The following is a 24,589-nucleotide window of genomic DNA, read 5'->3' as shown; positions in this document are numbered from 1 at the left end:
GAGAAGCTCAGCAAATAGTGAACCCAGCAATGTTAAAGTACTATTGTATGTTTCAAGGAAATACCTGGCAGTTAGTAGCTGGACTTGCAAGAGACATGCAGAAGCTGTCTTTGAAGAATTGAAAAAAAACAAGGTTTTCATTGCTCATCAAAGAGATGGAGCAGGGGGCATGGAACTAACTGGATTGCTCTTCAAAAGAACCAGTGCAGACTCAGTGGGTTGAATGACGACCTCCTATGTTGTACTATTCTGTGATTGGTAAAGAACAGGATGTAGTGATTCAGCCAGGAAGTTATTCAATATAGATCCAAATCAGGAAGCGTGTGGATAGGATTGGATGATTAGAGGAGAGTCATTGATACTAAGAGGGAAGGTAAATTGGCCATTAGCAATTGCCCCTAGTGTAGGTAGGTGGTAGGGAAATATAGGGACAGGTGGGGATGTGGTAGGAATATGAGATTAGTGTAGCATTAGTATAAATGGGTGGTTGATGGTTGGCACAGACTCGGTGGGCCGAAGGGCCTGTTTCAGTGCTGTATCTCTAAACTAAACTAAACTTTTGAGAATTAGTAAATGAGCCATCAGATACAGTGGAGTGTTATTTGGAGAGGAAATTAGATAATGTGTGAACTTGACTTAAATATGAGGAGTCTGTACACTGGGCCCCATGCTAAATTTCCTGGGTTAGAACAAAATTCCTCATGCAGTATGCACTTTGCCTGTATAAAATGGATGTATTGGGAATTCTGGGTCTTCATCTACTCGAGCAGACTTCTTAATAGATTGTATGTTGTTCAGTTGTTCAAGTTTTTAATTTTCTGTTAAATTTTACTCATTTGGTCCAGGCATTAGTCTGCGGAATTGTGGACATTTTTTGCAGAAAGTCCCTTGGGGATTCTGATAGCAATGCACAGTTGAGATAAAGAATGACGTGTACAAGAAGTCAACAAATGAAGATGCAACATCTGAGGCATTTTGCCCACACCAGTCCTACGTAGGGTTGCACATTTATGGAAAGTGCCATGCTTGTTTGAATCTCAGAAGACTGTCTCGTCTTCATGAGAGTAGCTGCCACAGAGTTTAATCATCTGCAGGATAACCTACAACCAGTTGGAATAGGGATTTGGGAAGGTTAGCATAGCATGACTGGTTATGATGCCACATCTTCCCAGTCCACCATAGGGATTATCTACCACATCTGCAGTGCAAACACCATGTTTGTAAGGAACAACAGTTCAACACTCCTCTAATGAAAAGGTGGCATCGGTTGGATAGGATGCAAGTTAATATAGGTAGCACCCTTGTGGTTGTCAAGCTCTTCATATCAATCCCACTGCTTTAAAGCATTTGCGTTGATGTTCAAGTGGTATCTGATCACAAAAAAAGTCATGAAACATGTCAGTGGCTACTATTTAGGAAAAAGCCATGAGGTGGTCTTTATTCAGTCACGGGTTATTTGAAGGGTAAGAAAATGTGAGGATGGTGCTGAAGAGAATAGTTACAAGAAAGGTGTATTGACAGCATTGGCATAGTAAAACCGTGTGGAAAAAAGGCACTGTCGTGCATAATGCTTTAAATGGTACCTTATGAGTGCCTGTGCTGGTAAGCAGCATCGTCCTAGCAAATTAAGTTCCAATCGGTAGTTGTGCACATTTAAGGATGCATCAAGGATAAGCTTCGGTTTGCAACAAATTGTGCCCGTATTCTTCAGGCCTGGGTAAAAGGAGTGCATCCCTATGAGGAAGAAAAGTTGCACTATATCAGGTAAACAAAAACTACTTGTGGATTTCTCACTAGTATGATTTGGAGACTCTTGAGCATGGTGAAGGTTTCTGCATGTGTCAAAAAAACAACTGCCCTTGACCAATTCATCAAACCAACCAGCAAAAATGTGAGAGGTTATTGTCCTGGTATCATGTGGAGGATAGTAATGAAAATAAAGACTTGGTAGAATTATCTTCATTCAAACGTTAAGTATTTTCTGCCTGTCCAACACTTCCATAATCTTTTCTCTCCAATCTCAACTTATTTTTAGTTTTTTTTTTAAACTGCTATTAAATTATATAATGTGATTGGCCACAGTTTTTTCTTTCTCCCCTACCCCTACCCATTCAGCTTAGTTGAAAATAAATTTCGCCTGTACTCACATATCTCTTATCTACTTAGGTGAATTCTGGCAATGAGAGTGAATTTTTTACTGCAGTTTGTAATAGCAATCTGTTTGAAAAGGAGAAGATGGTAGGATACAGACCTTCATGGCAAACCTGCATTCCAGCTCAAGGTTTGTACTTATATTATGAAGTGAGAATGTAACCTATTTTCTGGAAGAAGTGTTACTGCCATATCTTGACTTCATATTCTGGCTCTGCAGTCTTACATTTTCATCAATCTATTCCATTGAAAAAAAAAATCTCAATTCAAAAATACCATTTTCCCCTTTTCCTTCCTGCCTGGCACATATTGAAAAGGTGAGCTACTTGGGACAGGTCCCAATGATAGGGTAGGGGAAACTGGGTGAGAAAGGCAAGTAAAGAGGCTCCTAAAAAATGGAGCAGACCCAAAGTTCAATTGTTAGTACTGGGGCTTCTGCAGTCAATATCATCTGGTGACCATATGTAGAAGATTTCTCTCAAAGCTGCTATTTTCCAGCAAGTGCAAGGCAACAGTATGCCTCCAGTAAAGCCATGTTCTGTCAGTATTTCTTCAGTTTCATATATGATTCCATCACTGCCAGTATCCAGAGAAATAAAAGGTAACTGTATACCACAAACATGAGAATGATTGTATGTGCCCCGCCTTAAGTCCTGTGGTATCTCCACAGGAATGCACAGTAGAGTGGATTTGTTGGATGTGATGGGGTATCAGAAAGGAACTTAACCTGAAGCCTTTCTGGCCTTGGGTAGATAAGATGGGGAATTTTCCCTTGTCCCTCCTGCAGAAAGTTGCTGGTTAATAACTGAGGAACAGTAACATCCCATTCCTCATCCATAATTAAGAACATAGGAATTGGTAGATGAGAAGAGATCAAGGTCCATCTAGGTTATATTCGCTGGAGGTCAGAAGAGTGAGGGGCGGGGGGATCTCATAGAAACCTATAAAATTCTAACAGGACTTGACAGGGTAGATGCAGGAAGGATGTTCCCGATGGTGGGGGGGGGGTCCAGAACAAGGGGTCATAGTCTAAGGATACAAGGTAAACCTTTCAGGACTGAGATGAGGAGAAATTTCCTCACCCAGAGAGTGGTGAGCCTCTGGAATTCACTACCACAGAAAGCAGTTGAGGCCAAAACATTGTATGTTTTCAAGAAGGAGTTAGATATCGCTCTTGGGTCTAAAGGGATCAAAGGGTGTGAGGCGAAAGCGGGAACAGTTTACTGAGTTGGATGATCAGCCATGATCATAATGAATGGTGGAGCAGGCTCGAAGGGCCGAATGGCCTACTCCTGCTCCTATTTTCTATGTTTCTATGTCTTTTACCATCCTGGTAGTCATATACTACAATGATAATGGAGTTGTTGCCTAACCATTATTCTCAATCTGTCAATGAGGCAAGAAAACCCAAGTAATGAAGAGTGTTGGGAACCAGAGGTCCAAAGTCATCTGTTGCTTCCCATCATGCTAAACTCGCCACATGTCGCAAGTGATTCATATACTGTATCCCAAAGTGTTATTTTCTAAAGGGAATTTATCTGATTTACATTGAAATAAATCAATACTAATTGCTTCAACTGTTTCCCTAGGGAGCCTGTTCCGTAGATTGACCATTCACTCACTGAAATATTGTTTTGGACAAGGTGAAATAGCTCATTATGGTCTACATGACATTTGGATAAATTGTATATTTGGAAGTACAATGCTAAGCATGCAGGACAAAGGCATACCTAAGATCAAACAGCAAACTGAACAAATGCAGCCTAAAATGTGTTCACAGATTAAAAGGAACAAAAAAAACTGCAAATCACTGGGAATACAAGAACATGCAGAAGAATGTTAAAGGGTGATTGGGGGGATGGGAGACACAGAATAAGAGCAAGACTTAATAAACAATAAAAAAAAATTAGTACTACAACAGCAGATGGCAGTCAAGAGAAGAGGTTAAAAGCCTAAAAGATGCAAACTGCCTTGAAGTTGAGCACAAGGTATGCTTTGAATCAAAGGTGATAATACCCAACTGGAAGAGAGCTGTTTTCAGTGATTTAAGAAGGGATCTAGCACAAGTGATTGCAAGCTAGATTTGCCAGGAGAACAGGAAATAAGCAATGGCAGAACATCAAGGCAAAAATACTTGGGGTAAAAACCAAGTATATTCCTATAAGGAGGAAAGGTAGGGAGGGCATTCAAAGCTAGAGCTGCCTAAACGACAAAGGAAATAGAGGTTAAAATAAAATAGGAGATTTATGACAAATCAGGTACAGAAAACCAGCCAGAATAGAGTGCAGTGGTAAATTGAAAAATAAAATAAGAACGGCAAAGGACAGTGCCCCTATTAAGCTCTGCATGCGCAGCCATGCAACAGCCTGGAAGGTACCATGCAGGCCTTGTTCTGTGCTAAACATCATGCCTGTGTGGCCACGCAAAAAAATTTATAGGTACCATGCATTGAAAAAAACTGGCCACGCACAACAAAATTGTACAGTAGAGTTTTGAATGATCTCAAGTTTACAGAGGGTAGAACATTAGAGACCGGCCATGAGTGCTTTGGAATAGTCAAGTCTAGAGGTAACAAAGGCATGGATGAGGGTTCAGCAACAGATGAACTATGGTGGGCAGAATCAGGTGATGTTAGAGGTGGAAATAGACTGTCCTAGTGTCGGCACGGATATGTAGTTGGAATCTCACCTCAAGGACAAATATGACACCAAGATTTTGTACAGTATGGTTCAGCCTCAGACAGTTGCCAATAAGAGGGATAGAATCAGTGACTGGGAAATGGAGTTTGCGGTGGAGACGGAAAACAATGGTTTCAATCTTCCCAGTATTTAGTTGGAGGATATTTCTGTACATCCAATACTGGATGACAAGCTGTCTTGACAATTTAGATTCAGTGGAGGGATTGAGAGCTGATGGTGAGAGAGCTGGATGTCTTCATATATGTGGAAACTGGTGCTGTGTTTTTGATTGATGTCACCGAAGGGCAGCATCTAGATGAGAAATGGTGGTGGGGAGACAACCAAGGTTAGATCCCTAGGAACACCAGAAGTAACTGCGGCAGCAGGGAAAGATGTAATTGACGGTGATTCTCTGGCTATGACTAGATAGATAAGAATGGAACCAGACGTGTAGTCCCACCCAGCTGGATGACAGAGGAGAGGTGTTGGAGGAGAATAATTTGATAAATCATGTCAAAGGCTGCAGACAGGTCAAGGAGGATGAGGAAGGATAGTTTACCTTTGTCACAGTAACATAGGATATCATTTGTGATTTTAATAAGAGTCATTTCCATACTGTGGCAGGGGCGGAAACCTGATTGAAAGGATTCAAATATAGAGTTCCGGGAAAGATGGGCATGGATTCGAGAGATGACGATGCATTCAAGGATTTTGGAGAGGAAAGGGATCTTGCAAGGACAGAGAGATCAAAGGTTTTTTTTTTTTTGAAGAGAATGGTGATAACAGTAGATTTGAAAGAGAGGGGGACAGTACCTCAAGAGAGAACCATTAACAATATCAGCTAAGGTGGGAGCCAGGGAAGAAAGTTCCATGGTCAGCAGTTTAGAAGTAATAGGGTCGAGAGAGCAGGAGGTGGGTCTCATGGACAAGATGAGCTTGGACAGGGTGATGGGGAAACCAGAGAACAATGCAAATTTAGGGCTAGGGTAGGGGCAACCTTGGAGAAGGTTTGGCCCAGTGGACTAGGGGAAGAGAGGGAAGTGAACTGGCAGAGGCAGCTGAACGAATGGTGTCAGTCGTTATGACAAAGGAGTCCAAGAGCTCCTTGCATTTGTTGGAGGTGAGGGTGGAGGAGGGGTTTAAGAAGACAGTTTTCTTTAGAGAAAAGAGGTCGGGGGTTATCTTTGCATTCCAGAATGGTCCTGGAAGAGTGAGTAGTTTTGGCCGAGAGAGCAGGACCTGATGGTGCTTTATATGGTCTAGCCAGATTTGGCATTAAAGGCTAAACTAGTTGTCTGCCATATCTGTTCAAGTCTACGTCCCTTGGACTTAGAAAAGAAAAACTTGCACTTACATAGCCACAACCACAGGTTGTCCCAAAGCCAATGAGGTACCTTTGAAATGTAATCACCATTGTAGTTAATTTGCTCACAGCAAGCTCCCACAAATGGCATATGTGAGAATGACCTGATAATATGTTTTTGTAATAATTGATTGAGGTATAGATATTGGCCAGGGCATCGAGGTTAACTCCCCTACACTTTGAAATAGAACCATGAAATCTTTTACATGCACCTGAGGGAGCAGAAAGGGCCTCAGTTTAATGAGTCATCTGCAAGAAATAAGGGCCGTACTGGGGAAATGACCAGGGTGAGAGAGAGAGTAATGGTTTTAATGGAGATTAGAGGATCAACGGCCTCAGTGAGGTTGAGCAGATCAATAGCTGCAGAAATGTTGTTGTGAATGTAGGGCCAAAGGCTAGATGGTTGGGATTTTTGGAAGTGCAGTTGCAAGTGAATTGGGAGTATTTTTGGTCTGAGGTGGACACAAGGAAGTATGATGGGAAAAGGGTTGTGGCTGGAGAGCGATACAAGGAAGTGATTAGAGTGTGCCTCATTTGTGATTGGCACTGTGGGAATAGCGAGGCCACATGAGATGGCAAGGTAAAAAGGGATGATCGTGAATGTAGTTTGGTAAGTTTATGTGAACAGCATTAAGAGAGGATAGAAGGGCAGGAGAGAGAACATGATGGATTGAGATGGAGGTTGAAATCAGTGAGGATGAGAACTCACTCAATACAGAGGTTGATGGAGGAAAGCAGTGAAGTCATCAGTGAGAAAAAATTTATGGTAATTGGGTGGGCATTAGAGGATGAGAGTTTTAGATGAGAGGCAAGAGGGGTAGAACCAGGTGACATATTCAAAGCAGAAGTAGGGGGACAGATCAAGATGTTGTTTGGTGATGAGAGCCACACCGCCGCTGTCACGGTCTGACCAGGTCAAGTGCTGGAAGCCCAGCGGGGCGGCTTCATTTAAAAGGAAGGCGTCATCTCTCAGTCAGATTTCCATCAAAGAAATGATGTTGATACAGTCATCCACAATGAACTCCTGGATGGCAAGGGCCTTGTTCTTGGTTGAAAAGGACGTTCTGAAGGGAGATGTGGAGAGAGGCAGTGAAAGCTGATCCAGTGGGAGTGTCCACAGGGTCAGCCTTTGGAGGGCAAGTAGGATGGGGAGGTGATTGGTGGTATTGGCCCCTAGTGGGCACGCTGGTTGGGAACATCGAGAGAGTAGGATGGAGCAGTTGGGGTTGTTTGTAAAGAGGCAGTGACCAGGGCCTCGGTGGGCTTTTCAGAGGGTCCCAAGAAAAGCACAGAGGGAGGCTGTAGGCTATCTAAGTGGGAGTCAAGCTTAGAATGATGGCAGGAGTCGGAATTTCATGGAGTACTGTAGGATTGGGGTAGGAATTTGGGACAGCGGAGTACCCAAGAGGAGAGAAATGAAAGGAGGCATGACGGCATGAGAGAGGTGTCTGAGTGTAAATAGAAAATAAGTAAGAAAGGGCTGAGAAGTAGAAATAGAAAGTGGAAGTAGAAGTGATGGGCATAGGTCTGGAGCGGCAGCCAAAACACGCATGGGAGTGGACACTGGAAAACTCAGTTACATAAGCCTGGTTACGTAGCAATTATTACGATATGCATCACCTGGTAGTAAATGGAGAATAGAGAGGAGACAATAGGAGGGAGTGCAGTGTTAAAGTCAGAGGTCCTGTGGTGGGATAAAATTGACATTGATTCGGTATGGAATATCCCTGAACTGTTGTCCAAGCTCGGAGACAAGTGTGGCGGGTGAGTGAAGTCCAGAAGCTATTTAAAGGGCACTTCAATACTAATGGAAGTATTTACATGGCCATGAAGGTGTGCAGAATCAGTTGCAGGCAGAAAGAAACAGTGTTGAAGTTTGAGATCACAATGCGATCCAGAAGCAGTGCAGCAATGTACTTCAGCCCAGGAGAGTGAATCTCTGGCCTGGAACCAGACCGGAGCTGAAGCTGAGAAACCACATTTAAACAAAGATCCAGTGCTAACTGAGGAAAACAGCGAAGGCATGGTCTAGGGCTGGGCTCTGGACAGTTTAAATTAGTAGTTAATTTGTCTCTAGGGCTAAAATGAGCCCACTATTAAAGCCAGGGGGTTTAGGCAATGGAAGAGAGGAGATTGAGGGAGAAAGGGCAGAGGATGGCAGCTGAGGTCGAAGAATAGAGCTGCACAGTAAAGGAACTCCCTAGGGAGCTGACTATTCAGGAGCCATCTCAAATCTTAACTACATAGCCAAACAGTAAAGCAGGGATGGGCAATAAATGCTGGCTTAGCCAGCGACACCCACATCCCATGAATGAATAAAACAAAAAGTAATGCAAATTAGTCAGAAAAGTTATGATCAAATTGTATGGTGCTTTGGTCAGCCAACACCTTGATTTCTGGGTTTGGTTCTGGTCATCTGAGATACAAGGGAGAGGGAAGAGCCATGAGATTCCTAGCATTAGAGGGTCTATGTAATGACAAAATACTGGAAGGGAGAAACCTGGGCTTTACATCCTTGAAAGGAAGCATCTAAGATGATCTTAGATGCAAGTAAGAAAATAAAGGGTATGAGAAAGCTAAGTACAGAAAATCACTTTAGTGAGAACAGGACTGGGGGAGGGGGGCATGGATTCAAGATGGTAAAAGATAAATTTAGGCTGATACCATGAAATTCTAAATGTACTGAGTGAGAAAATAGATGGAGTAGACTTCTGACTATCTTGGAGGGAAAACCCTGGAGCTTTTGAGTTAACAATTGAATGCTGCATTGGGCTAGTTGGGGACAGAAACTGTGGGGCGCTTCTTGGTGGATGTTTAAGATGGGCTGAATAGTCTTCCTCATCTGTAATGACAATATCTAATGCATTAAGAGAGGCTTCTCATATCTCTGGAGAGCAAGACACCCATTATGCCATACAAATAAATGTTGAATTCAGCTTTGAAATGAACACATCCCCCTATCAAAAAGCCTTGACACCTGCCTACACAGTTTCAGTTCCAAATTCATGTTTTATGTGGATTGTTCTGGATTTTGAGTAGATTGCATTACCACTTACTATTCAACTTCTGTTCCACTCTTGCATCTCTGTCATTCCTCATGAAAGCCAAATCAATCTCAGCAGTGAATCTCTTAAGGTAACTCCCTCCCACCAGTTGTCACATCCTGATTGGAGATCAGAAATTCAGTGCTTGAGGTTGCTGAGTTTATTTTGTGTTAAACTGTAATATCAGCCACAAATTACTCATGCTCATTTGTTGTCTCTGAAAGTCTTTTTATAATGGGAGAGTTTCTTCTTTACAGGGAAAGTTTAGTAAACAAAATTAATATGGAAACACTTCCTTCTCTGAACTTAACGTGATCACATGGGCTGTTGAATACTGGTTAGTAAACTTACTGTTGCAAATTTCTACTCTTGCAGGGTTGTGCCTGTCTGATGATGTGAGGTCCCAACTTGATGAACTGATGATGGAGGCTCTTTTACTGCAGGTCTCACTACCTGAGATGCAGCACATTTACGAGATCCTGTGGGCAGCTCAGTACCCGGTAGTAGAAGGTCACCAGCAACAATCTGAACTGCTGAACTGTGAACCAGTGGAGGTCATGCAGTGTCTTGCAGAGACCTGTTCTTCTACAGCCAAGGTATGTAACTGTAGAGACCCAATATCAGAATATAAATGTATTTGGGCAGTCAGCCTGTAAATACTGTCAAAAATATACCTCTAAGATTGCAGACAAGTTTTGAAGTGTATTTGACAAATGTGTATGAATAAGTAATCAGATACTGTAGGCATTTTTTCAGATTAGATGAGCTCAACAAGAACTACTATTTCAAATATTTCATCAATCATGATGGAAAGTACAGGGAGCATTCTAAATCTCATCTAACGATGTAGATGTCTTTTTTGTTTTTGCCTGTCTTTTTGGTCAGCTCTGCATTTGTCAACACCATACTTTAGTGTCCAAACCAAACTACAGAAAGGTATGCACAGAATTTCCATTTGCTTGATAGAGTGCATGTATTCTCCCCACTGGGGGGATTCCACCCCACCCCACACGCCCATCCCCCAGTCAAGACTGGATAGGTTGTGAAGGGCTCCGAATTGGGAAGTCACTGCACCCCATCCAAATTATGTTTCGGTGTAATGCGAGAGACCACCCAATCCATTGAGGAGTTTCTTTGCAGGGTTCTCTCAAGCTCAGTAGGAGGAATCCCATCCCTGAGAGCCAGGTCTACCCCTAGAGATATCATTAATATTAATATCCTGGAGCAGTGCAGTTATCTAGCTTAGATTTCAAATTACCTGGTCTGTCATCAGGGAGTGAGGGAGTTGACTGTCATACAATATGGACCTGAGCACATAATTCAGGCTGATACTTCAGTGCAGTACTGAGGGATTGCTGCTTTACCAAGGGGAGCGCTGCAATTTTCTGTTGTGTTGGTATTTTACCACCATCCTTGTATAAATGGCATATGGACACACAACATAATGGTGGCTCCAATAGTCAGAGATGTAGAACTTAAAGAGCAACTGGCTCCCTCTCTGCTGACCCATCAAGGTAGAAACTGACCTCTGATAAATGAATACTTTTTAACCTACCCAGCTAACAAGGTTCTGCACTGGGAAGTTCCAGACATGTCAGATGATGAGCCTTAACCTGAGAGCAATGTTGATGTCACTCCTGTTGGATGATGAATTCATGCACAGCCACAAAATGGAATCTTTGAAACTTAAATACTGGATAGATCACTTGATTAACATAAATAGCAGGAAGAACACTTACTAAGAGATTGGCAGGAGAGCTCGCAGATAATCAGGTACACCTGCACAATAATATCACAAAGGATCTAACAAGCTGGAAGCCCTCCTCTGCCCATTTGAGTAGATTGAGCTGTCTGTTCTGTTTCAGGCTGAAGGTTGTTATTTAAAGCCAGTGAAAAGAGAAGGAGACTGTGAGAAAAAGAAGAGACGACTTGAAAAAGATGGTTCGTTGGGTGAAAAGAGAGAAAAATTGAAAAAACTAAACAACCCCAAAAAGAGAAATCTCAAATTAAACCAGGAAAAATCAAAAGATCTGAGCTTGGTGAGAATAGAAGCAGAGAAGTATTTTGAATTTCTTCAGCCTCATGAGGCACTGTCAGTGATAATGGAGCCTCCATATTCTGAGCCAGAGGACTCTGAAGATGAGGATGCAATCTGCCCTGCAGAAAGCTGCCAACAGCCAGAGGGGGATGAGGTCAGTATTTACTTCCTGCAATTTTTGTTCACTCTATTGGTTCAGCACAATAGATGCATAGAAACTACTGAATGTTATGCTTAGCAAAATAAGGAACAGTGTGTAGTGGGCAAAGTTTAAATTTGTATTCACTCCAAATTGTATCAAAGAGAAGTCTGCAGAGCTAACCCATGCAGATTCTATGTATTGGACTTTCAGTTGTAAGCCATTTAACTTGGACATCATCTCTCATCAAAGACATAAACTTGTTTAAAATTGACAAACTTCAGTGTCATCTCATTCTTTTATTTTTTTCTCCTTTTCCTGTGTTCCTCAGCATGACTAATTCCAATGCACTCCTGGCCGGCCTCCCAATTTTGTACTCCCTTTTTGCCCCTCTTATTACTTTATTTGTATTCCTTTGTTACTTTTTATACTGCTTTCAGTCTGATACTCTTTCTTATCTCACTTATTGACCATGCTTGCTTAACTGTGCAAGCAGAGCTTTGCCTTCTAGAGATATTAGTTTCATATTGTACCAAAAACTTGCCACTGTTGATCTGTAGGTTTACCAGTTAGCAGCTCAGTTTGTTGTGTTCAAACTATTTCTCATACCTTGGGAAAGTTTGCATTAAATATAAAATCTTGATTTATGACTCTTGCATCTTTACTTAATATCAAATTAAATTATATTTTGGTCACTATTCACAAAATGTTTCCCTTGTAGTCAGATTGTGAATGAATTCTGATTTGTTACTGTATTTAATATGGCCATATCCCTTGTCAGTTCTAAAACATAACTGTTGCAGAAAACTATACTAAATATTTCTAGAAATTCATTACCTTTATGTTTGTGAAAATGAAAATCTCCCATTATTACCACTTTGTTTCTGCTACATGTTTCCCTGATCTCTGTATTTATACACCCCCACCCACTGCATTGCGACTGCCAGGAGATCTATAGGCAAGGACAGATCAGGATAGGTGCAAGAATGTCAAATTTAAAAGGGAGCAACAATTTATACTGCATGAGAAAAGGGAGCTGGTTGGTTGGCAAGTCGACTCTGGTCGAGGCATTGCCATGGAGAATGCAACAGGGAACTATTGTCCCCCGAATTTTGTTTAATTCAAAAAGGGTGTAACACCTGAACAGGCTGCAGAGGACAGGCCCGTGCATAAGAATATATGCAGCTTCTAGCAAGCTTAAGTGAGTTACATTGCAAGCCTGACTGACTCTCTTAAATTGGTTGTTAGTGTAATTCACGGAATTACATCTAACGGTAGACATTATGTTCTGAGTTTTGCGAGTATAGGCTGGTTTAGTACAGTCAATACTCTGCCTATTGTGAATAACTGAAGGGACATACTGTTTGATACGATCTACTGGTCATTGGGACGTACAGCCCATCAGCACTGGAATTTGTATACCACATTACTCATTTGTGTGGTAGGCAGAAAGTCTTTTTGTCTTGATGGCAGCATCCAGTTAGTGGAAAATATCACTTCTGTTGCTACTGCATAATAGCAGTATGAAATGGCTAGCTTCACCTGTTGCTCTAACGCTTGAGATATCTTCTCCTTCCAGGGTAATTTGAGGTAGACTACACACTTTTCAGGTCCGAAAGTGGCAGCCTTAGTGAGTATGCGCGATACGCAACAAAACACAATCTGACTGGGGTAGCCATTATCCCACAGGATAGTGGGATCACATTTTTAAAAAAAAAAGTAGAAACACGAAAACTGTACACAGTACTTTAGGTATGGTCTCACCTAGGCTGTATACAATGCCGTTAGACTTCTTCACTCTTTTACTCCAATCCGGTTTTCGCCGGATGCTCCGGTTTCCTCCCACAGCCAAAGACTTGCAGGTTGTTAGGTAAATTGGCCATTGTAAATTTTAGTGTAGGTAGGTGGTAGGGAATATGGGATTACTGTAGGCTTAGTATAAATGGGCGGTTGTTGGTCGGCACAGACTCGGTGGGCCGAAGGGCCTGTTTCAGTGCTGTATCTCTTTTTAAAAAAAAAAATCCCTTTTGTATTAAAGGCTAACATACCATTTGCTTTCCTAATTGCTTGCTGTACCTACATGTTAACTTTCGGTGACTCGTGTACAAGGACATTTGGATCCCTCTGAGCATCAACGTTTCCCAGTCTCACCATTTAAAAAAAAAAATTCTGCTTTTCTATTTTTCCTACCAAAGTGAATAACTTAACATTTCTCCACATCTTCCATTTGCAATGTTCTTGCTCACTCATTTAACCTGTATAAATTCTTTTGCAGCCTCTTTGCGTTGTCCTCACAGCTTACTTTCCCACCTAACTTGATATCATTTATAAACTTGGATACATTACGTAAGAGCATAAGAAATAGGAGCAGGAGTATACCATACAGCTCCTCAAGCCTGCTCTGCCATTCAATATGATCATGGCTGATCTTCTGCCTTGATTCCACTTTCCCACCTGCACCCCATATCCCAAGATTCCATGACAGACCAAATATCTATTGATTTGAGCTTTGAATATATTCAACGATGGAGCATCCACAACTCACTGGGGTAGACAATTCCAAAGTTCACAACATTCTGAGTGAAGATATTTCTCCTCACCTCAGTCCTAAATGATCCACCCTGTCTTCTGAGACTGTGTTTTAGATTCCCCAGCCAGGGACACAACCTCTGTGTCTACCCTGTCAAGCCCTTTCAGAATCTTGTATGTTTCAATGAGATCACCTCTCATTCTTCTAAACTCCAGAGAGTATAGGCCCAGTTTACTCAGCCTTTCATCATAGGATAACCCTCTCCTCCAGGAACCAATCCAGTGAACCTTTGCTGAAGTGCCTCCAAGGCAAGTATATCCTTCCTTAGATATGGAAACCAAAAACTGTACACAGTACTCCAGGTGTGGTCTCACCAAAGCCCTATACAATTATAGCAAGACTTCTTTGTTCTTCTACCCCAATCCCCATGCAATAAAGGCCTGCATGCCATTTGCCTTCATGATTGCTGCTGTACCTGCAGACCAACTTTTTGTGTTCCTTGTACAAGTACACCCAAGTCTCTATGAGCATCAATATTTAGAAGTTGTATGTCTTTTTTTTTAAAAAAAATTCTGTTTTTCTATTCTTACTACCAAAGTGAATAACCTCACACTCCCCTACACTCCATCAACCACTTTGTTGCCACTCACTTGTCTATTTCTCTTTGCAGCCTCTTTGCTTATATTCCCACCTGGCTTAGTATCAGCAAACTTGGGATACATTACTCTTGGTCTCTTCGTCTAAGTCTAGATTGTCAATAGCTGAAACCCCAGCACTAACCCTGGCAGCACCCCACTAGTTACAGCCTGACAACTTGAAAATGCCCCATTTATCCCTACTTTCTGCTTCCTGCCTGTTAACCAATCTTCCGTCCGTGTTATTACCCCTAACTCCATAAGCCCTTATCTTGCATGTTAACCTTTTATGTGGCGCTTTATCAAATGCCTTTTGGAATTTTTTTAGGATGTGAGTGTTGCTGTCAAGGCTAACATTTGTTGTACATCCCTAAATGCCCTTGGTGGTGGGGAGCTACCTCCTTGAAATGCTGCAGTTTGTGTGGTGCAGGTACACCCACAGTGAAGTCCTGATGATGTGTGGCTTGGAGAGGATCTCCAAGTATACTACATCTATCTGCTCCCCTTTTATCTACCCTCCTAGTTAGATCTTCAAAAAAACCCTTAATAAATTCATCAAACTCAATTTCCCTTTTGTAAACCATGTTGACTGTCTGATTGTTCTATGATTTTTCGAAGTGCATTGTTCAGACTTCCTTAATCAAACTTGGTCTTCTCATCTGAGTCATTGATATGAATTGTAAGTAGCTGAGACCCAAGTACTGATCCTTGCAATACCCCCACTAGGTACAGCCTGCCAACCTAAAAAATGATCCTTTTACTCCCACTCTGTTTTCGCTTTGTTAAGCAATCCTCAATCCATATTATCTTGAATCCCTTGAGCCCTAATTTTGTGTGATACATTCTTGAGTGGTAGGTTAACGGATGCTTTTTGAAAATCTGAATATACTATATCCACTGGTTAATGTTTATCCACGCTCGTAGTTACATCCTCAAAAAAAACTCAACAGATTTTGTCAAATACTATTTCCCTTTCATAAATCTGTGTTGTCTCTGCCCAAGCCTATTATGCTTTTCTAAGTTTGCCCTGTCACGTCCCTAATAATAGATTCTAGCATTTTCCCTACTACTGATGTCAGTCTAACTAGCCTATAGTTTCCTATATTGTCTCTCCCTCCTTTCTTAAATAGCTGGGTTACCTTTGCTACCTTCCGATCCACAGGGGCTGTTCCAAAGTTTAGGGAGCTAAATCAAAGCAAATCCAATATCTCTGTAGCCACCACTTTTAAAACCCTAGGTTCTGGGGCTTCAGCTCCAGGGAATTGTTGGTTTTCAATCCCATTAATTTCTCCAGTACTATTTCCTTATTAATACTAATATTCTTAAGTCATTCATTTTCACTAGACTCTTGGCTCCTCATTACTTTCAGAATGTTTGTTTTGTCTTTTACCATGTAGGCAGTTATGAAGTATTTGTTTAATGTCTCTGCCATTTCCTTATTCCCCATTATAATTTTTCCTATCTCTGACTACATTTATTCTTGGTAATCTCTTCCTTGTTTGCATACTTACAAACTCTTTTCACAATTTTGATTTTTCTGTTTCTAGCTTACTCTCATATCATACTTCCTTTGCTCAATTTTAATTCCTCAGGCCTACTATCTTTGGCAACATTATTATAAGCTCCTTCCTTTAATGTAATACTATTTTTGACTTCTGTTATTAGCCATCTTTGGATCACTTTTCCTGCGAGGTTTTTATTCCTTAAGGGAATATATAATGCAAACGCCCCTTGTACCTACATAATTTGCTTTAAGATACAAGACCCTAGCTTTGAACTTCACTATATCACTCCCAAACTCTATATAAAATTCATTATATTATGATCAAACTTCCCCAGAGGCTCCTTTACTTCAAGATTATTAATTAACCCTGTCTCATTGCACAGAACTACATGTAAAATCCTGTTCTACAGTTGGTTCCTCGATATACTGTTCTAGAAAACTATCTTGCACGCATTCCATGAAGTCGCCCCCGCCCCCACACTATGACTGCAAATTTGGTTTGCCCAGTCTGTATGAATGTTAAAGTCCCCTATCATTACTCTATTATCCTTGTTACGTGCTCGTCTAATTTCCTGACATAATATGCTACAACTACTGTTAGGGCCCCTACAAACTACTCTCACCAATGTTTTCTGCCCATTATTGTTTCTTAGCTCCAACCAAACTGATACTACATGTTGATTTTCTGAGCTAAGATTCATTTTCTCTTTATCTTTATCCCATCCTTTATTGTCAGGACAACCCTCCTCCTTTCCCATTTTGCTCTTCTCTTCTAAAGATCATGTATCCTGGGGTACTTAGTTCCCAACCTTGGTCACTCTACAATCACATCTCCATAATGGCTATTAAATCAAACCCATTGATTTCTATCTGTGCTATTAATCGTCTACTTTGTTGAGAATGCTACATGCATTCAGATGTAGTGCCTTTAGCTTGAATTTATTTCTATTTTTCCCTGATGCCACTAATGCCCTATGACCATTTAAAAAAAAAAATAATTGTTTATCATAGAATCAAAAAATGTTTACGGTACTGAAAGAACTTGGCCCATCGTGTCTGTTCCGGCCGAAAAACGATCCACCTATTCTAATCCCACCTTTCAGCATTTGGTCCATAGCCCTGCTGTTTACAGCACTTGAGGTGCATATCCAGAATCCTTTTGAATGGGTTGAGGGTTTCTGCCTCAACTACCCTTTCAGGCAGTGAGTTCCAGACCATCACCATCCTCTGGGTGCAACATTTCTTCCTCATCTCCCCTATAATTTTTCTACCAAGCATTTTAAATCTAAGCCCCCTTGTCACTGACCTCTCTGCTTAGGTGAATAGACCCTTCACCTCCACTCTATCCAGGCCCCTCAGAATTTTGTACATTTCAATCAGATCTCCCCTCAGACTTCTCTGTTCCAAGGAGAACAAGCCCAGCCTATCCAATCTTTCCTCAGGCTGCATTTTTCCAGTCCTGGCAACATTCTCGCAAATTTATCGGATGTATCACTGGCAAGGCCAGCATTTATTGCCCATTCCCAGTTTCCCTTAAGGTGGTGGTGTGCCGCCACCTTGAACTGCTGCAGGCCATGTTGTAGGTACACCCACAGTGCTGTTAGGAAGGGAGTTCCAAGATGTTGACCCAGTGACGGTGAAAGAATGGTGATATAGTTCCTAGTCAGGATCATGTGTGACTTGGGGGGTAACTTGCAGATGGAGCATTCCCACACGACTGTTGTCCTTGTTCTTCTACGTGGAAGTGGTCACAGGTTTGAAAGATGCTGTCGAAGAAACCTTGGTGAGTTGCTGCTGTGCATCGTGTGTATGGTAAGAATCTTCAGGCGTGATAGGGGAGGGGGGTGAAAGAGGTGGTGGCATTGCACTGTTGCTCAAGGAGTCAATTACTGCAGTAAGGAGGGATGATAAGTTAGAAGGTTCCTCAAATGAGGCCATATGGGTAGAACATAAAAACAAAAATGGGGCGATCACTTGGCTGGGAGTGTACTACAGGCCTCCAAACAGTCAGGGAGAGATAGAGGAGCAGATATGTAGGCAAATCTGAGGTGTAAAAATAATAGGGTAATAATAGTAGGGGATTTCAACCTCCCCAATATCAATTGGGAGAGCCTTAGTGGGCAGCACAGTGGCGCAGTGGTTAGCACCGCAGCCTCTCAGCTCCAGCGACCCGGGTTCGATTCTGGGTGCCGCCTGTGCGGAGTTTGCAGGTTCTCCCTGTGACCGTGTGGGTTTTCGCTGGGTGCTCCGGTTTCCTCCCACAGCCAAAGACTTGCAGGTTGATAGGTAAATTGGCCATTGTAAATTGCCCCTAGTGTAGGTAGGGGAATTGAGGGAAGGTGGGGATGTGGTAGGAATATGGGATTAATGTAGGGTTAGTATAAATGGGTGGTTGATGGTTGTCACAGACTCGGTGGGCCGAAGGGCCTGTTTCAGTGCTGTATCCCGAAAAATAAAAATTAAAAAATAGTGCAAAAGGCTTAAAAGGGGGCAGAACTCTTAAAATGCATACAGGAGAACTTTTTGAGCCAGTACGTAGAAAGTCCTACAAGAGAAGGGGCGGTACTGGACCTAATCATAGGGAATGAAGCCAACAAGTGGTAGAAGTGTCAGTGGGGGGAGCATTTCAGGGATAGTGACCATAACTCTAGGATTTAAGGTAGTTATGGAAAAGGACAAAGACTGACCAGAAATAAAGGTACTGAATTGGGGGAAGGCCGATTTCAATAAGATATAACAGGATCTGGCCAAAGTGGACTGGGAGCAGCTACTTGTAAGAAAGTAAACATCAGACCAGTGGGAGTCATTCAAAGAGGAAATAGTGAGAGTTCAGAGCCAACATGTACCCATTAAGGTGAAGGGTAGGACCAACAAGTCCAGGGAGCCCTGGATGTCAAGGGATATAGAGGATTGGATCAAGAAAAAAAAGGAGGCTTATGGCAGATTCAGAGCGCTGAAAACAATGGAGGCACTAGAGGAGTATAGAAAGTGTCGGGGGTACTTAAAAATGTAATTAGGAGAGCGAAGAGGGGACATGAAAAAACACTGGCGGGCAAGGTAAAGGAAAATCCTAAGACGTTATTTAAGTATATTAAGGGCAAGAGGATAACCAGGGAAAGAATAGGGCCCATTAGGGACCAAAGTGGCAATCTGTGTCTGGAGCTGGTGGACATAGGTGAGGTTTTAAATGATTTCTTTTCATCTGTGTTCACTATGGAGAAGGGCGATGTAGGAGTACGATCAGGGAGAGGGGTTGTGATATACTTGAACATATTAGCATTGAAAGGGAGACGGTATTAGCTGTCATGGCGGGCTTAAAAGTGGATAAGTCTCCACGCCCAGATGTGATGTATCCCAGGCTGTTATGTGAGGCAAGGGCAGTGGCTCTGATACAAATTTTGAAATCCTCTCTGGCCACAGAAGAGGTACCAGAGGATTGGAGGACAGTGAATGTGGTACCATTATTCAAGAAGGGTAGCATGGATAAAGCCGGTAATTACAGGCCGGTGAGTCTAACATCATCTTCTTTGGTCTCCTTGTCTCGAGAGACAATGGGTAAGCGCCTGGAGGTAGTCAGTGGTTTGTGGAGCAGTGCCTGGAGTGGCTCTCAAGGCCAGTTCCAGAGTGATGGAATCTTCCACAGGTGCTGCAGATAAAATTGGTTGTCAGGGCTGTTACACAGTTGGCTCTCCCCTTGCGTTTCTGTCTTTTTTCCTGCCAACTGCTAAGTCTCTTCAACGCGCCACACTTTAGCCCCGCCTTTATGGCTGCCCGCCAGCTCTGGTGATCACTGGCAACTGACTCCCACAACTTGTGATCAGTGTCACAGGACTTCATGTCGCGTTTGCAGACGTCTTTAAAGCGGAGACATAGACGGCCGGTGGGTCTGATACCAGTGGCGAGCTCGCTGTACAATGTGTCCTTGGGGATCCTGCCATCTTCCATGCGGCTCACATGGCCAAGCCATCTCAAGCGCCGCTGACTCAGTAGTGTGTATAAGCTGGGGATGTTGGCCGCCTCGAAGACTTCTGTGTTGGAGATACGGTCCTGCCACCTGATGCCAAGGATTCTCCGGAGGCAGCGAAGGTGGAATGAATTGAGACGTCGCTCTTGGCTGACATACGTTGTCCAGGCCTCGCTGCCGTAGAGCAAGGTACTGAGGACACAGGCTTGATGCGCTCGGACTTTTGTGTTCCGTGTCAGTGCGCCATTTTCCCACACTCTCTTGGCCAATCTGGACATAGCAGTGGAAGCCTTTCCCATGCGCTTGTTGATTTCTGCATCGAGAGACAGGTTACTGGTGACAGTTGAGCCTAGGTAGGTGAACTCTTGAACCACTTCCAGAACGTGGTCGCCGATATTGATGGATGGAGCATTTCTGACGTCCTGTCCCATGATGTTCGTTTTCTTGAGGCTGTTGGTTTGGCCAAATTCGTTGCAGGCAGCCGCAAACCTGTTAAATATATTTTTATTTGTCAACGCTCCTTTATTTTAACAGGTAATTTATTACTTCCTATTACCTTTTTTGCTCCTGGAGTATTTATTTTTATTTCTTTGTACTCTGACCATTCTTATCCCGTTCTCTTACTTTACGGTGGTTGTTATTTCCAGTCGCACCCCTTCCCCACTGCCCACCTCCCCACCCCACTTATTGTTTTAAAGTCCTTTCTTTAGTCCTATTTATCCTTTTATGCTAAAAATCTTGGTTTAACCTGTTCAGGTGCAGCTCGTTTCAGGAGTACAACATCTTCCTGTCCCCGTATTGGTGCCAGTGTCCCATGAAATGGAATCTTAGTCATGTATTTATTTTCTTGATCTGTTAATCCCTATGTAAATTAGCACATGGCTCAGGTAATAATCTGGAGATAGCCACTCTTGTGGTCCTGCTATTTAATTCGGCACCTAACTCCTGATATTCCCTCAGCTACACCTCTTCTCTATTTCTTTCTCTGTCATTGGTTCTGACGTGGTTGTTTTCTTTCCATGGTCCTTTCCAGACATTTCAGGACATCCCCTACCTTAGGCAACATGCCCTCTACTATGTACTTATGTGTTGATGGAAGAGCAAATAATTAAACATTTCACTTTTGGTCCTTAGTACCAACTTCCCCCTTTGCACCTAATTTTCACTCTTGTCCAATTCAAGTTTTTAAAGTCACTGCTTTATTCCCAGCTCTTTCTATCCCCAGCTCACTAGACACTTGCATATTTTAAAGAAAATGTGGGTAAATATTTGAAGTACAGGAAGATATGGGACTATGGGGAGAGTGGGATTAGTTTTGCTTTGCTCTGACCGAGTTGGCACAGATACGGTGAGCCAAATGGCCACCTGTGCAGTAAACCTTTGCAGTTCTATATCTGCAGAAATCAAGACTAATTGCAACAATAAGCACTGAATTTCGTACTGCAAATCTCACTACTGGACAGGAGATTGAAGGTTCAGTTATTCCATGTTCACCTCTGCATTCTTTCACCCTGCTCTGTTCTAGCCATTTTAACTACCATATATAGGAAATGTGAATGTGATTTTATTTGGTTATATTTTCCATGTCTGAGTGTGCACAGATAAATTACTTATGTTACGACCAGGTGAGAAAGGGGTCTAGGGGTCCCTCTCCGCCTTCACCTGGTCTTGCTGTAATCGGGTTTAATTTTAAACATACCATGTTTTTAGCTCCCCTTGGTGAATTCTTGTTCACTGCTTACCGATTATAAGGCAAGGAAACCAGCACAAACAGGTTTTCTTAGGTTTAAAGAAGAAAGGTTGCAATTTATTAAACTTAAGCTCGAATTTGGTTAACGCCTACGGATACACGACGCACCCACGTATGCAGATAGAGACAGAAAAGAGCAGAAGAAAAAATAAAGTGGAAAAGTTTTGAGGTAATATCTGAAGAATTTTTGTTATGGTTCTTCGAGCTCACTGTAGAGTCCTTGATTGTACGTAGATCTTGCTTTTCGTTGGGGCTCAGTATTCTTCTTAAACCTTGTTCGCTGTAGGAGACTTTTCTCTCTTGTGGTTCATCTGTTCTCTGTGGATTCAGAGGCTTGTGAGAAAGCGATGGGAGCAAACAGGAGAGATCTTCTCAGTCCAGGGGTAAACAGTCTTTCTCTGAATTCAAACACACTGTAGCTGGTTCAAAAGACCCCTGGAACAGCCAGTTAGCCATGTGACCAGCTGGTCCAACCAGTCCTGGCCCCCGTGGATTGCATCACCCCAGCAGGCCCTGGAATGTACTTCTCCACCCGCTCACTGTCCAGTGATCAACATCCAGTGTGGGTTGAATGTGTCAGAGAATGGTCCTTTGTCTACACAAGCACCGTCTGTTAATACGCAAATGTCTTTTCCAGCCACAGCTGATATGTTTAACAAGTCATTTCCTCGCTCCAGTAACCGTTTAAAATCAATGTTCATGACAAAATTAATGTGCCTCACTCTTGACAGGTGGGGGCCTAGCATGACACTTATGTATAAATCTGCCATTGAAAACTCCATGCAATCTGTCTGTGCAAAATTGGTTACTTAGCTCAGACTAGTGCAGCATACCCTGGGTAACACTTTGGATGAAGCAGTCTCTGAACCATTGAGATTTGAACAAAGTGCCGGAAAATATCCCATAGAATGTACAATTTTTAAAATAGGAAGCCATTACAAAGCACTTGTTCTGTTATTAAATGGCACACACACAGGATTAAACTATACCATGTGCATCAGAAATGTACAGAAGAACAGGGCAAGCTTTTATTTAGCTTGAATTTGATAGTTTTTAGAAATTAGAGAAAAAATAATGACCAAAATGTGCACAAGAGTGGTTGCTGGGTTGGTTAATGTTTTTTCTGTTTGTTGTCCACAGTGGGACCCACAGCCACTCTGCCTGCAAGCCTTTCATTTACAGTGTGATCCCAGGCTGCTGTGTTACACCATTTATCATTGGTTTATAGTTAAATTAAATGGGTGTTGAAAAATGGTAGGGTGGGGATGAAGAGGACAACAGTTCAGGAATCAGTTGGCGACTCTAAAGGCATCTCGTCCACTGGCATCCTTTGGCAAGACAAAGTGCAGGACATTGTGATAGGGAAAATAAAAAATGTGCAGACAAGAGACTGCAGTTTAGCGTGTGGTTTGCCGTCTGGCTTCTGAATTTAAGGAAGTGATGCATTGGATGCTTGTATCTCTCTTGTAGATCAGCATTACGGTATGCCAGTAAACAATTTCTCCCTTTTGTGCAGGTTGACTGGGTCCAGTGTGATGGCAGCTGCAACCAGTGGTTCCACCAGATCTGTGTGGGTGTATCCTCAGAAACAGCGGAAAAGGAGGACTATATCTGCGTCAACTGTACTGTAAAAGACCAGAGCAACAGGAAGCAGAATGGCCAGGGCTAGCCTTTGGCAGCGTGCTAGCGAATCACAGGTTCCACTAAAAGCAGTGGATTTGGTATCTCTACAACCCACAAATGGTGCTATATCTCTACTCATGGGATCATCTACAAGGACTCTCAACCTTTTCCACCTTTGTATTTTCTCATTCTTGTATGAACTTTTTGTCTGTGGTTGTGAAAGTGTATGATGCTGGCTACGCCCAGGGTTTTCTACCTATTATGGAGACAATTGGCTCTCTTTGAACGATGCCTATTTCCCATACCTCAGTTTGAGATTTGCCTGCATACATACCCAATCCCGTTGGGTATTAAGGACCTGCAAACACCAAAAAATTGACTTTTTTATGGGGCCCTCTGTTCAGTACAAGCATCTTAATCTTAAAGAGAGATTCTGACTTGTGTTTTGTAGGTTAGTTTTATTTATCTCAGCAATAACAGATTTGTGAGTTAAAGGGCCAGATACAGTTTCTCGAATGTGTTGGCTGTTGTACAGAATGCAGGTGTTTAGGCTCCTAGTGGCACGGGAAAGTTAGAGATAGATAATGGACCGAGTTCTGTAAACTTACTGCCTATGCTGTACTTTGGCTTTTTTTTTTGGTAGCTTGTATCTAATGTTGCAGTCCCCTTTGTGAAATAAACTTTTGGTTATGAATGAGCTTTTCAGGCTGCAATTTGTAATGCACCACTTGAAAATTTCTAATCCAGCAACAGTCTGTTGTCATTTCTGCACCAAATTTAGATATAAAATGGACTGAAACCATGGCAGTGTTAGTGGTTATGTGACTGAGAGGAAAAAATAGAGGCTTCATTTCTTCACTCTGCTCAGATCCTGGTGAAACCCTGAGCAAATGGTACATGAGGAGTATCACTCCTATAGTTGCTCTGCAGCAACCCCTACTTGGAAGTGGACCTGTGTGGTCTTGGGCAATGATTGTATTGAGCTTGCCAGTGATGTCCCTTAGTCCAATTGCTTGCCAGCTGTGACTGTGGATGCTCACATGACTAGTTACTTGGATGAGAGCACCAGTGAAACCATCCTCCAGCCTTCAAAAGAGCAACACCAAACAGACAAGGGAGAAGAAATTAAAACTGTGATATTTGGTCACAATGTTTAAAATACTGTCATGT

The 24,589-nt window shown here is 42.4% G+C and overlaps 1 protein-coding gene across 1 annotated transcript in view; it reads left to right on the top strand.

Moving 5' to 3' along the window:
- Positions 1–24,113, top strand: part of kdm5ba (lysine demethylase 5Ba) — a 206,015-nt gene extending 181,902 nt beyond the window's left edge. The window contains 4 exon segments of the mRNA XM_068056906.1: positions 2,167–2,281; positions 9,612–9,832; positions 11,102–11,428; positions 23,313–24,113. Of these exon segments, the coding sequence (XP_067913007.1) occupies positions 2,167–2,281; positions 9,612–9,832; positions 11,102–11,428; positions 23,313–23,465 (816 nt within the window). The 3' untranslated portion in view covers positions 23,466–24,113.
- The last annotated feature ends 476 nt before the right edge of the window (positions 24,114–24,589 follow it).

Source organism: Heterodontus francisci, chromosome 25, assembly GCF_036365525.1.
Source record: "Heterodontus francisci isolate sHetFra1 chromosome 25, sHetFra1.hap1, whole genome shotgun sequence".
Lineage (NCBI taxonomy): Eukaryota > Metazoa > Chordata > Chondrichthyes > Heterodontiformes > Heterodontidae > Heterodontus > Heterodontus francisci.
Note: the sequence above shows the minus strand (reverse complement) of the source record. Positions and strands in the feature narration are given on the sequence as shown.